Source organism: Carcharhinus amblyrhynchos, chromosome 2, assembly GCF_965287045.1.
Source record: "Carcharhinus amblyrhynchos chromosome 2, sCarAmb.v2.hapA, whole genome shotgun sequence".
NCBI lineage: Eukaryota > Metazoa > Chordata > Chondrichthyes > Carcharhiniformes > Carcharhinidae > Carcharhinus > Carcharhinus amblyrhynchos.
The window spans coordinates 149723840-149739014 of NC_137325.1; the positions used below are offsets into that span (position 1 = coordinate 149723840).

Below are 15175 nucleotides of genomic sequence, written 5' to 3' on the forward strand. Positions count from 1 at the left end.
ATTCAGCCTGGAAACAGGCCCTTCGGCCCAACCAGTCCATGCAATCCATGGTGCCCTCCCAGCTTGTCACAATTGCCTGCATTTATAGGATATCGGCAATGTAGAAGGAGGCCATTCAGCCCATTGAGTCAGCACTGGCCAGAATGCCAGCCAGGCCCTATTCCCATAACCCCATATATTTACCCAGCTAACCCCCTGAGACTAGAATCAATTTATCATAGCCAATTAACCATGTCTGTCATTAATAGAAGTGTTAGCATTCAAAACGAATGTATAAAAACTTGCACGAGGGCATTTAATTTGAATGCTCAAAGCATTTAAAACAAGGTAAATAAGTTGGTGGCACAAATCATTGTGAATGAGTATGATTTGGTGGCCATCACACAGACACGGTTTCAGGATGGTCATGACTGGGAGTTAAACATCCAGGAGAATCAGACTGTTCGGAGGGGGCGACAGGAAGGTAAGGGAGGTGGTGTAGCTCTGATATTTAAGGATGATATCAGGGTGGTAGTGAGAGATGGGTGAGATCCTAAATGAATATTTCTCATCAGTATTTACTGTTGAGAAACACATGGATGTTAGGGAACTTGGGGAAATAAATAGTGATGTCTTGAGGAGTGTACATATTACAGAGGAGGTGGTGCTGGAAGTCTTAAAGTGCATCAAGGTAGATAAATCCCCTGGGACCTGATGAAGTGTATCCCAGGGCATTGTGGGAGGCGAGGGAGGAAATTGCGGGTCCCCTAGCTGAGATATTTGAATCATCGATAGTCACGGGTGAGGTGCCTGAAGATTGGAGAGTGGCAAATGTTGTGCCTTTGTTTAAAAAGGGCTGCAGGGAAAAGCCTGGGAACTACAGGCCAGTGAGGCTCACATCTGTGGTGGGGAAATTGTTGGAAGGTATTTTGAGAGACAGGATCTACAGGCATTTAGAGATGCAAGGACTGATTAGGGACAGTCAGCATGGCTTTGTGAGTGGAAAATCATGTCTCACAAATTTGACTGAGTTTTTTGAAGGGGTAACCAAGAAGGTAGAACAAAGAACAAAATCAGCCCGGGAAACAGGCCCTTCGGCCCAACGAGCCCGCGCCGCCATCTCAACACCACCAGTCCACCTCTCCACCCACGACCCCTGTCTAATGTTTTATGGCCGTCCAGATTGAGGGAAACTGATTTAGGGACAATTTATTCCTGCCAATCAGCCTAACAGCACATCTTTGGGGTGTGGGAGGAAACCGGAGCACCCGGAGAAAACCCACGCAAGCATGGGGAGAATGCGCAAACTCCCACAGACACCGGCCCAAATCCATGTGTCTGCACAGCAATCAGTGATAGTCACTGAGCTGTCGTCTTGCCCAGTATCTGGTCCAGTTTAGGCACACACTAACGACATGAAGCACTCGGCCAATCTCGAACAACCAAGAGCAGCCCCAGTACGACCCATCGCGTGTATGCCCCTCGTTGGACACGAGGTGGACCGACTTAAAACCTGTGAATGAAAAAGAGAAAAAAAATTATCATCCCACATCCTTTTACATTACCAGGGATGTCCTAATGCTAATGACCCTTATTTCAAACAATCTCCTATATCCACCCATCTCCAACCCACTCACGTGCCTGTCTAAGTTACTCTTAAACAACTCCAGCGTGCCTGCCTCCACCACCTTACTTGGCAGAGCATTCCATACCCCCACTACCCTCTGTGTGAACAACCTCCCTCTAATATCTGTGTTATACCTCTCCCCCCTCACCTTACGTCCATGGCCCCTTGTCCTGTGTGTCTCTAACATAGGAAATAGTTTACCTCTGTCTATCTATACCCTTCATAATCTTATATACCTCTATTAGATCCCCCCTCAGTCGGCGTCTTTCAAGGGAAAAGAGCCCCAATTCGTCAATCTTTCTTCATAACCCTGTCCTTCCATGCCAGGCAACATCCTGGTCGGCGCAACATTGTGGGCCGAAGGGCCTGTTCCGCGCTGTAATGTTCTATGTTCTATGTTCTATGTTCTATCCTGGTAAACCTCTTCTGCACTCTCTCCAGAGTCTCCACGTCCTTCCGGTAGTACGGTGACCAGAACTGGACGCAGTACTCCAAATGCGGCCTAACCAACGTCCTGTACAACTGCAACATTAGACTCCAGCTCTTATATTCTGTACCCCTTCCTATAAAGGCTAACATACCATAGGCTTTCTTCACCACACTCTCCACTTGCACTGCCACCTTCAAAGACTTGTGCACTTGCACCCCCAGGTCTCGCTGTGACTCTATACTCCTTACGGGTTTACCCTTTATCATCTAACTCCCCCCTACATTATTCCGGCCAAAATGCATCACCTCACATTTATCCGGATTAAACTCCATTTGCCATTTCTCAGCCCAATCAACCAGCCTACCTATATGCTGCTGTATTGCCAGACACTGGTCCTCACTATCAGCAAATCCAACCATCTTTGTGTCATCTGCAATCTTGTCCCATATATTATCCTGCTAATCCCCCTAGGACACTAAGGGTCAATTTAGCATGGTCAATCTATCCATACCACACATCTTTGGACTGTGGGTGGAAACCAGAGCACCCGGAGGAAACCCTCACAGACACGGGGAGAATGTGCAAACTCCACATAGACAGTCACCCAAGGCCAGAATTGAACACAAGTCCCTGGCTCTGTGCCATAAGACCATAAGACATCAGAGCAGAATTAGGCCACTCGGCCCATCGACTCTGCTCCACCATTCAATCATGGCTGATATTTTTCTCATCCCCCATTCTCCTGCCTTTTCCCCATAACCCCTGATCCCCTTATTAATCAAGAACCGATCTATCTCTGTCTTAAAGACACTCAATGACCTCCACAGCCTTCTGCAGCAAAGAGTTCCACAGATTCCCCACTCTCTGGCTGATGAAATTCCTCCTCATCTCTGTTTTAAAGGATTATCCCTTTAGCCTGAGGTTGTGCCCTCTGGTTCTAGTTTTTCCTACTACTGGAAACATCCTCTCCACGTCCACTCTATCCAGGCCTCGCAGTATCCTGTAAGTTTCAATAAGATCCCCCCCTCATCATTCTAAACTCCATGAGTACAGACCCAGAGTCCTCAACCATTCCTCATACGACAAGCTCTTTATTCCAAGGATCATTCGTGTGAACCTCCTCTGGGCCCTTTCCAAGACCAACACATCCTGCCCTAGATACGGAGCCCAAAATTGCTCACAATGCTCCAAATCTGGTCTGCTCAGAGTCTTATACAGCCACAGAAGTACATTCCTGCTCTTGTATTCTCGCCCTCTCGACATGAATGCTAACATTGCATTTGCCTTCCTAACTGCCGACTGAACCTGCACGTTAACCTTAAGAGAATCTTGAACAAGGACTCCTGAGGCTCTTTGTGTTTCTAATTTCCTGAGCATCTCCCCATTTAGAAAATAGTCTATGCCTCCATTCCTCCTTCGAAAGTGCACAGCCTCACACTTTTCCACATTGTATTCCATCTGCCACTTCTTTGCCCACTCTCCCAACCTGAACAAGTCCTTCTGTAGCCCCCCACTTCCTCAATACTACCTGTCCCTCTACATATCTTTGTATCAGCTGCAAACACAGCAACAGTGTCTTCAGTACCTTCCTCCAAATCGTTAATGTATATTGTGAAAAGTTGTGGTCCCAGCGCTGACCCCTGAGGCACACCACTAGTCACCGGCTGCCATCCTGAAAAAGACCCCGTTATCCCCACTCTCTGCCTTCTGCCAGTCAGCCAATCCTCTGTCCATGCCAGGGCAGCAGTGCTGAACCCTGGGGACTGTGCTGTCCTCGGGACACTCGCTGTTATCAATCGGGGTGTAGATTACAAAGGCAGAGAGATCATGTTGGAGTTGTATCGAACTTTGATGAGGCCACAGCTGGAGCACTGTGTACAGTTCTGGTCACCACATTATCGGAGGGAGTTCCTACAAGTTCTTTTCTAGGAAAAGGACTTTTTTGTTCTTTAATGATTTTTAAGGGGCGTCTGGACAAATAAGTAAAGTTAATTTATCAGTGTCACAAGTAAGGCTTACATTAACACTGCAATGAAGTTACTGTGAAAATCCCCTAGTTGCCACACTCCGGCATTTGTTTGGGTCAATGCACCCTACCCAGTATGTCTTTCGGACTGTGGGAGGAAACCGGAGCACCCGGAGGAAACCCACGCAGACATGGGGAGAATGTACAAACTCTACACAGACAGTGACCGGAGCCAGGAATCTAATCCGGGTCTCTGGAGCTGTGAAGCAGCAGTGCGAACCCACTGTGCTACCGTGCCACCCCCAGATACGTAAATAAGATGGGAATAGAGGGATATGGTACCCGGAAGGGTAGGGGGTTTCAGTTCAGTCAGGCAGCATGGTCAGTGCAGGCTTGGAGGGGCCGAAGGGCCTGTTCCTGTGCTGGAATTTTCTGTGTTTTTTGATATGATTTCACTGGAGGGGGTGCAGAGGGGATTCACCAGGATGCTGCCTGGGATGGAACATTTCAGTTATGAGAGAGGTTGGATAGGCTTGGGGTGTTTTCTCTGGAGAAGACTGAGGGGTGACCTGATTGAGGTGTTCAAGATTATGAGGGGCACGGACAGGGTGGATAGGGAGCGGCTGTTCCCCTTAGGTGAAGGGTCAGTTATGAGGAGACACAAGTTAAAAGTGAGGGGTGGGAGGGTGAGGAGATTTGAGGAAAAGTTTTTTTACCCAGAGAGTGGTGACGGTCTGGAATGTGCTGCTGGGAGGGTGGGGGAGGAGAGAGACCCTGTGGGGAGGAGGGAGGGAGCAACACCTCAGAGTAGGGGGGAGGGAGGGGGCCCCAGTGGGGAGGAGAGATAGGGAGGGGGATCCTGGAGGGGAGGGGGGAAAGGAGGGGGACGAGGGAGACCTTGGTGGGAAGAGAGAGGGGAGGGAGAAAGGAAGGGAACTCTATGGGGAGGGGGTCCCGGGCAGGAGGAGGTTTGTGTGTCCAATGGGGGAAGTGGATGAATATTCCTGAGAGGGAGTGAGATGGTGTGGAATGAGTTAGTGAGATTCCTGTGGGTGATTGATAAACAGGACAGACACACGGACCATGATCTACAATCAGCAATTTTATTCATGAGTTTTCCTCAAGTAACAGAAAGGTTTATAAGTCACACACACATCCTGATGGAACTGAAACTGCAGCAGAGAACCAATCACTATTCACACACACACTGAGGGGGAGAAACTGCACAGATTCCAGGATGGTTTCTCCAGAGCTGGAAGTTTACCATTCAAGGTGGATTCCCGTTGCCAGCCAGTGGGACAGAGGTGGGATTGATCCGTCTTTCTGTGTTGGGAACACAGTGTTTTACAGAATCGTTCTGATCCCTGAATCCCAGCCTTCAGCCTGTGATTGACTGGGAATGCTGCCTGTTTGGGAAGTAATTCCCTCTGTTCCCGGGTGTGTTGGAGGCAGACTCATTGTGTGGAATGATTACTGGGAGCAGCATTGCAGAGGGCGAGGTCTCTCCAGGGAGAGCAGCTGATAATGATCTGGATCGGTGGCAGAAGCTCAAAGCACAAAGTGGATCGGCCCAAACAAGCGGCCAGCTCAGATTATATGTTCATGGTGCTCTCTGGAAAAACAAAGGAATAATATTGTTATTTTTCATTTTGGTCCGAGCACAGTTATTCCCCTCTCCCAGCACCACGAGGGACCAGGAAAACTGGGATTCCCTTTTCCATCTTGGGAATGATTTGCTGAGGAACAGGGCTGGTTCAGTACAGGGAGGATTGGTGCTGGGTGATTGGCGGCACTGAGAGAGAGCAGTTCACCCCTGAACTCTGACATTCTCCTTCTCACAGCTCAGTCTGGATAAAACCTTGGCCATCCTTTAACAAGGTGAGAGGTCAGTGTGAGTTGGTGCGGGCAGTCTGACCTCTGCCACTCCCAGTGCCCAGTTTGAGATTTGACCAATGGACCGAGGCTGGCGTGGACACAATGATGCCCCCGTCACCATGGGCTCACCCAGTGGCTGGCACAGCTCAGGGGGGGCAGTGGGTTCCAGTGTGGCAGGAACACAGAACCCAGGCGGCTGCAGGTTCTGTTTGTGTTCCCCGGGGTGGGGGGGGTGAAATCAGTAGATTGAAGCCCCAAGCTGCTGGAATGATGATGAAGATGAAAGTAAACGATAAAGAGTCTGTCTGATACACACCAGCAGAAATCTTCAAGGGTGAGGCAGGCTAAAAGACAATAGGCTGGGAGGAATGAGAATGTTCTGGGAGGTAACAGGAAAAGGAAGCCAGTCTCTGAGTGTGTGTAAAGCAGGAAAGCAGCGAGGGAGAGATAGAGAGGCTCCTATCACAGACAGCGGGGGGGTGGGGGGGGGGACAGGTCCTTCCAGTTGAGGGCATGGCTGGGATACAGGGTGAGGCTCACTGTACATCCAGGGAGAGAAACACGGAGCACATCTGGATCAATGGAGGTGCTGGATGGAGTGGATGGGGAACTGGCGAAGAGGAGGTATTGGTCTCAGTTTCCTGCTCCCGGAGCATTGTATCCCAGCTTTCTGAATGACGTAGGGGGGAGAGGGGAGATAATGGAAGGGATTATCTCCATCTTCCAGCCTTTCTGAGGTGTGGAATATAATTACTGTCCCTGACTGTCAGACACTATGGTATGGGATATGGCTCTGTGTCATGATGCTGGTTAGGAGAGACAGTGCAGACTGGGTGGGCCAAATGGCCTCGTTCTGAGCTGTAAGGATTCTGTGATATTGAGGAGGTTTCCAATGAGTGCAGAGTGTGTGCCACCCTTTGGGGAAGAAGTTCCTCTCCATCCCTCTCTGATCTCTCAGTGGGCTTACCGCACTGTTCTGCTGGCTCAGATAAAGCTTCTTCCTAAACATTTAATTCCCTCAGAATTTCACACACCTCAATCCCCTCAGTCTCCTCTGATTTAAAGACCTAACTCTCCTCATTCTCCAGCTCCTCACTGCCTCTTTAGACAGAATCACATTCTCCCTGGAAGCTGGTGAGCAGAATTAGACAGTGTTTTGTACAGCTGCAGTGTTATCTCTCTGTTCTTACCCTCTCTTCCTTGGTGAATACACACAGCATCCTGTCTTTAACTACTTGTTATGCTACAATGATTGGCAATGATCTCTAATTTCCTCCGTTCTGCTCCTTCTCCTATCTCAGTGTTAATATTGTCTTTTCCCAGGCCGCCCCAGAGGTAGGGAAGTTTTGCTGAACAAGGATTGTAATCGGAGCGGTGTGGGGATGTGTGGGGATGTTGGGCACTGGTCTACAGGCCCCTGAAGCTCAGGGCAGTGAGGTTGCTGAGAGTGAATCGGGGCTGGTGACACAGCGACTGAGGTGAAGCTTCAGAATCCATACTCACTCATGGTGAGGCTCATGGGCACCAAAGGCTTTCACCTCACACAGGGTCAGGGCCACCCTCTTGTTTGGAACGCTGATGGTCAGGTACCGACCGTGAACTCCCAGATTGCTGCAGTGAAAGACTCGAGTCTGTCCAGCTGGAATAGATGCGATTTCAGCACATCTGTAACAGACAGAGAGAGAAACAGGAGAGAGTGATTCTCCAGAAAGCAACTGGACAACAATCCTCACACATTCCACATTAAACATCAGAACAATAATCACACTCTACAACGTTACACTACAGGGGGAGGGGGTTTCGGGGTGTTGGGGGGGTACGGAGGGTCGGGGGAGTGGGGGGGTGTTAGGGAGGGTCGGGGGAGTGGGGGGGTGTTAGGGAGGGTCGGGGGAGTGGGGGGGTGTTAGGGAGGGTCGGGGGAGTGGGGGGGTGTTAGGGAGGGTCGGGGGAGTGGGGGATCAGCGGGTCTTGGGGGATTGGGCGTTGCTGGGGGTGATGAGGATGTTGGGGGGATGTCAGGGGAGTGCTGGGGGGGGGAAGAGGGTTTTGGGGGGGATTGGTGGTATTACGGGGGTGTTGGGTGTTCTGGGGGTGTTAGGGAGGGTCTGAGGAGGTCAGGGAGTGCTGGGGGCAGGGGGGTGTTGGAGGGTGATTGGTGGAGCGGTGGCGGTGTTAGGGAGGATTGGGGGGAGAGGTTGTTGGAGGCTGTGGGGGTGCTGGGGGGTTTGGGGTGTTAGGGGGGGTTTGGGGTGTTGGAGGGGGTTGGGATATTGGGGTGTTGGTGGGTTGGCGTGTTGGGGGAGTTGGGGTGTTAGGGGCTGTGGGGGGGCTGTGGGGGTGTTGGGGGCTGTGTAGGGGGGGCTGTGGGGGTGTTGGGGGCTGTGGGGGGGCTGTGGGGGTGTTAGGGGCTGTGGGGGGGCTGTGGGGGTGTTGGGGGCTGTGGGGGGGCTGTGGGGGTGTTGGGGGGGGGGGATTGAACATTACACTTTATTGGCCGTCCCATTGTTTCTCAGACAGTCTCCGATGTGAATCTTGGCTCCGGTAAGGGCCCCTCCATCTTGGCTGGTGGTGATTTCCACAACGTAGACTCGATAATGGTAATGCATATCAACTCTCCACCATGGAGAGTCTTCCACTCTTGTCTGGCTGCACGATCCCAAACTGAAATCATTGATCTCATTCCCATCAATGGCGTGCGGAGCGGCTCCCAAGTGACTTGCCAGGCTGGACTGGGTGGCCCGAATGGTCGCGGCCTGATTTCCTGTAATCAGGGGAATGGGAGTTGTTGAGAGAATTCCCTTGGACTGTTCTGGGACAGAATGTATCCTAGAACCATAGAACCATAGAACACTACAGCACAGACACAGGCCCTTTGACCCTTCTTGTCTGTGCCAAACCATTTTTCTGCCTAGTCCCACTGACCTGCACCTGGACCATATCCCTCCACATCCCTCTCATCCATGAACCTGTCCAAGTTTTTCTTAAATGTTAGAAGTGGCATTTACCACTTTATCCGGCAGCTCATTCCACACTCCCACCACTCTCTGTGTGAAGACCCTCCCCTAATATTCCCTTTAAACTTTTCCCCCTTCACCCTTAACCCATGCTCTCTGGTTTTTCCCTCCTCTAGCCTCAGTGGAAAAAGCCTGCTTGCATTCACTCTATCCATACCCAACAAAATCTTACACACCTCTATCAATTCTCCCCTCATTCTTCTACACTCCAGGGAATAAAGTCCTAACCTATTCAATCTGTCTCTGTAACTCAGCTTCTCAAGTCCCGGAAACATCCTTGTGAACCTTCTCTGCACTCTTTCAACCTTATTAATATCCTTCCTGTAACTAGGTGACCAAAACTGCACACAATACTCTAAATTCAGCCTCACCAATGTCTTATACAACCTCACCATAACATTCCAACTCTTATACTCAATACTTTGATTTGTAAAGGCCAATATCCCAAAAGCACTCTTTACAACCCTATCCACCTGAGACGCCACTTTTAGGGAATTATGTATCTGTATTCCCAGATCCCTCTGTTCAACTGCACTCTTCAGTGTCCTACTATTTACCTTGTATATTCTACCTTGGTTTGTCCTTCCAAAGTGCAATACCTCACACTTGCCAGCTTTAAACTCCATCTGCCATTGTTCAGCCCATTTTTCTAGTTGGTCCAAATCCCTCTGCAAGCTTTGAAAACCTTCCTCACTGTCCACTACACCTCCAATCTTTGTATCATCAGCAAATTTGCTGATCCAATTTACCACATTATCATCCAGATCATTGATATAGACGACAAACAACAATGGACCCAACACTGACGCCTGTGGCACACCCCTAGTCACAGGCCTCTACTCAGAGAAGTAATCCTCCACTACCACTCTCTGGCTTCTTCCATTGAGCCAATGTCTAATCCAATTTACTACCTCCCCATGTATACCTAGCGACGGAACCTTCCTAACTAACCTCCCATGGGGGACCTTGTCAAAGGCCTTGCTGAAATCCAGGTAGACAACATCCACCGCCTTCCCTTCATCCATTTTCCTGATCACCTCCTTGAAAAACTCTGATAGATTGATTAAACATGACCTACCACACACAAAGCCATGTTCACTCTCCCTAATAAGTCCCAGTCCATCCAAGTATTTGTAGATCCTACCTCTTAGTACTCCTTCCAATAATTTACCTACTACTGACGTCACACTTACCAGCGTATAATTTCCCGGATTACTTTTTGAGCCTTTTTTAAACAATGGAACAACATGAGCTATCCTCCAATCATCCAGCACCTCACCCGTGGATACCGACATTTTAAATAGATCTGCCAGGGACCCTGCAATTTCAACACTAGTCTCCTTCAAGTTCCGAGAGAATACCCTGTCCGGTCCTGGGGATTTATCTACTCTGATTTGCCTCAAGGCAGCAAGCACCTCCTTCCCTTTAATCTGTATAGGTTCCATAATCTACCTACCTGTTTACCTTATTTCCATAGGCTCCATGCCCATTTCCTCAGTAAATAGGGATGCAAAAAACCCATTTAGTATCTCCCCCATTTCTTTTGGTTCCATACACAGTCTACCACTCTGGTCTTCAAGAGGACCAATTTTACCCCTCACTATCTGGGTAATGAACCAGACGAGGTGTTAGACTTGGAGGCAGGTGAACACTTTGGTGATAGTGACCACAATTCGGTTACGTTTACCTTAGTGATGGAAAGGGATAGGCATATACCACAGGGCAGAAGTTATACCGGGGGAAAGGTAATTATGAGGCTATTAGGAGAGATTTAGGATACATAGGGTGGAGTAGGAAACTGCAGGGGCTGGGAACATCTGAAATGTGGAGCTTATTCAAGGAGCAGCTACTGCGAGTCCTTGATAAATATGTACCTGTCAGGCAGGGAGGAAGTGGTCGAGCGAGGGAACCGTGGTGTACTAAAGAAGTTAAATCTCTGGTGAAGAGGAAGAAGGAGGCTTATGTAAAGATGAGATGTGAAGGCTCAGTTAGGGCACTGGAGAGTTACAAATTAGCCAGGAAGGAGCTAAAGAGAGAGTTAAGAAGAGCTAGAAGAGGACATGAGAAGACTTTGGCGAATAGGATCAAGGAAAATCCTAAAGCTTTCTACAGGTATGTCAAGAATAAAAGATTGGTTAGGGCAAGATTAGGGCCAGTCAGAGACAGTAGTGGGAAGTTGTGTGTGGAGACTGAAGAGATAGGAGAGGCACCGAATGAGTATTTTTCATCAGTATTCATGCAGGAAAAAGTCAGTGTAGTCGAGGAGAATACTGCAATACAGGGGTGTAGACTAGACGGGATTGAGGTACGTAAGGAGGAGGTGTTAGCAATTCTTGAGAGTATGAAAATAGATAAGTGCCCTAGGCCAGATGGGATTTATCCTAGGATTCTCTGGGAGGCTAGGGAGGAGATTGCAGAGCCTTTGGCTTTGATCTTCATGTCGTCATTGGCTACAGGTATAGTGCCGGAAGTCTGGAGGATAGCAAATGTTGTCCCCTTGTTCAAGAAGGGGAGTAGAGACCATCCTGGGAATTATAGACCAGTGAGCCTTACTTCTGTTGTGGGCAAAGTTTTGGAAAGAATTATAAGGGATAGGATTTATAATCTTCCAGAGAGAAATAAATTGATTAGGGATAGTCAACACGGTTTTGTGAAGGGTAGGTGGTGCCTCACTAACCTTATTGAGTTTTTTGAAAAGGTGACCAAAGAGTTGGATAAGGGTGAGGCAGTTGACGTGGTGTATATGGATTTTAGCAAAGTGTTTGATAAGGTTCCCCATGGTAGGCTACTGCAGAAAATGCAGGTGCATGGGATTGAGGGTGATTTAGCAGTTTGGATCAGGAATTGGCTAGCTGATAGAAGACAGAGGGTGGTGGTTGATGGGAAATATTCAACCTGGAGTTCAGTTACAAGTGGTGTTCCTCAGGGATCTGTTTTGGGGCCACTGCTGTTTGTCATTTTTATAAATGACCTAGATGGGGGTGTAGAAGGATGGATTAGTAAATTTCTGATGACACCAAAGTTGGAGGAGTTGTAGACAGTGAGGATGGATGTTACAGTTTGCAGAGGGACATAGATAAGCTGCAGAGCTGGGCCGAGAGGTGGCTTTTGGAGTTTAATATGGAAAAGTGTGAGGCGATTCACTTTGGTAAGAGTAACAGGAGTACAGAATATAGGGCTAATGGAAGGACTCTTGGTAGTGTGGATGAGCAGAGAGATCTCGGTGTACACGTGCATAGATCCGTGAAAGTTGGCACCCAGGTTGATAAGGTTGTTAAGAAGGCGTACGGTGTGTTAGCTTTTATTGGTAGAGGGATTGAATTTCGGAGCTGTGAGGTCATGTTACAACTGTACAAAACTCTGGTGTGGCCGCACTTGGAGTATTGTGTACAGTTCTGGTCGCTGCATTATAAGAAAGATGTGGAGGCATTGGAAAGGGTGCAGAGGAGGTTTACCAGGATGTGTGCGTGTGTAACTTGCCAGGCTGGACTGGGTGGCCCGAATTGTCCCGGCCAGATTTCCTGTAATCAGGAGAATGGGAGTTGTTGAGAGAATTCCCTTGGACTGTTCTGGGACAGAATGTATCCTGTCCTAAACCAGAGGGAATTGGGCAGGGAACCGGGGGTGTCGAGAGCAAGCAGTTTTTACAATCGGATATGGGATTGGGAATGTGTGACTGAAGGTTGCTGGAGGCTGATTCCAGAATAAATCTCAAGCCAGATTCACAGAAATATTCAAAATTATCTGAAGGGAAAATTGTAGCAGGATTTGGGGAACGATTGGTGGGTGGGAGAATTCTGACTCATTGAAAGAGCTTTCCAATTATCCAACGACACGATGGCCTGAGTGGCCTCTTACTGTCCAGCATCATGGTTCCATTATACACACACAGGCACACACACACACACACACACACACTCACAGAGACACACACTCACACACTCACAGAGACACACACACACACAGGCACACACAGAGACACACACACACACACACACAGGCACACACACACAGAGACACACACACACACACACACAGGCACACACAGAGACACACACACACACACACACACACACACACACACAGAGACACACACACACACACACACAGGCACACACACACACACACACACACACTCACAGAGACACACACACAGGCACACACACACAGGCACACACACACACACACTCACAGAGACACACACACAGGCACACACACACACACACACTCACAGAGACACACACACAGGCACACACACACAGGCACACACACACAGGCACACACACACACACACTCACAGAGACACACACACAGGCACACACACACAGGCACACACACACACACACTCACAGAGACACACACACAGGCACACACACACACACACTCACAGAGACACACACACAGGCACACACAGGCACACACACACACACACTCACAGAGACACACACACAGGCACACACACACAGGCACACACACACACACACTCACAGAGACACACACACAGGCACACACACACACAGGCACACACACACACACACTCACAGAGACACACACACAGGCACACACAGGCACGCACAGGCACGCACACACAAACACACACACACACACAGGCACACACAGGCACGCACAGGCACGCACACACAAACACACACACACACACAGGCACGCACACACAGGCACACACACACAGGCACACACACACACACACTCACAGAGACACACACACACCCTCACGCACACACGCACTCTCGCACACACGCACTCTCGCACACACGCACTCTCGCACTCTCGCACACACGCACTCTCGCACTCTCGCACACACGCACTCTCGCACTCTCGCACACACGCACTCTCGCACTCTCGCACACACGCACTCTCGCACTCTCGCACACACGCACTCTCGCACTCTCGCACACACGCACTCTCGCACTCTCGCACACACGCACTCTCGCACACACGCACTCTCACAGCCGAGGGAGTGGTATTGTTGCTAGACTATGGATCCAGAATTGTTGCTAATGTTCTGGGGACTTGGGTTCAAATCCTGCCACAGTAAAATTTAAATTGAATTTAAAAAAGAATCGATGATGACCATAAAAACCATTGCTGATTGTCAGAAAAACCCATCTGGATCACTAATATCCTTTAGTGAAGGAAATCTGCCGTCCTTACCCAGTCTGGCCTACATGTGACTCCAGAGACACAGCAATGTGGGTGACTCTGAAATGGCCCAATAATTCGATTTATTATTGTCACATGTACTAATATACAGTGAAAAGTATTGTTTCTTGTGTGTTATACAGACAAAGCATACCATTCATAGAGAAGGAAAGGAGAGCATGCGGAATGTAGTGTTACAGTCACAGCGAGGGTGTAGAGAAAGATCAACTTAATGTGAGGTCGGTCCATTCACAAGTCTGACAGCAGTGGGGGTGTCAGTTACTCAGTTCGGGGACACGAGAGACGGGGAATAAATGCTGACTGGCCAGTGATGCCAACGTCCGATGAATGAATAAAATCAAAGACTCCACTCAGGTTGGGCTGGTTTCCTGCTGCCCTCAGAGTTGTGAGTGTGGATTCTCAGTCAGAGAGAGTGGAACTCTCCTCAGATTCCAGCTGGTCACTCTTCCTGAACACTGTCCCATTCTGTCCTGGACCAGTCAGCACCCACACTGGGAATCTCACCTGTCTGAACCTGAGCCAGAGCCTGTGTCCTTTCCCAGGTTTGGAATCAGGTTTGGAACTGAGACAAATGAACTGCTTACCTGTGGCTGGATGGGTATCAGCCATGCCCCACAGACAGGCAAACACCAACAGGTACTGAGGTGACATCCTGGAGAACAGACACAGAAAGATTACACACTGAAAATGATGCTGCTGATTTCGGGGGGGAGGATTGCTGTGTCCCCCGAACAGGTATATCCACACTTTCATTCACATTTATCGGGTGAATTTGACCATCCAATCATGTTCATGTTCCTCTTGTTGACCCTTACTGGGACGGTTCAGTCCCACAGGGAGAGGAGAATGTCTATCGAATATACAGCACACAAACAGGCCATTCAGCCCAAAAAGGCTAATGCTGCACACAGCCTCCTGCTATCCCCCTCTCAGTGTATCATTCTATTCCTTGGCAGGGTCAGGCTCGAGGGGCTGGGAGGCCGACTCCTGCTCCTATTTGTTATGTTCATTCCCCCACCCCCTGCTTGTTCCAATGTGTCCGCCCTGCTCATCACACCCAGATACGGAGCAGGAAGCTCCACATTCCCAACACAGTCGGAATT

General features: G+C 49.2%; 1 protein-coding gene across 1 annotated transcript in view; it reads right to left on the reverse strand.

Annotated features, from left to right (window-relative positions):
* Positions 1 to 14723, reverse strand: part of LOC145360062 (uncharacterized) — a 66274-nt gene extending 51551 nt beyond the window's left edge. The window contains exons 1-4 of the mRNA XM_080214988.1: positions 14657 to 14723; positions 12347 to 12412; positions 8362 to 8638; positions 7381 to 7542 (exon numbers count right to left, since the gene is read on the reverse strand). Of these exons, the coding sequence (XP_080071114.1) occupies positions 7381 to 7542; positions 8362 to 8638; positions 12347 to 12412; positions 14657 to 14723 (572 nt within the window). The remainder of the gene's footprint in view (positions 1 to 7380; positions 7543 to 8361; positions 8639 to 12346; positions 12413 to 14656) is intronic.
* Positions 14724 to 15175: the final 452 nt, after the last annotated feature.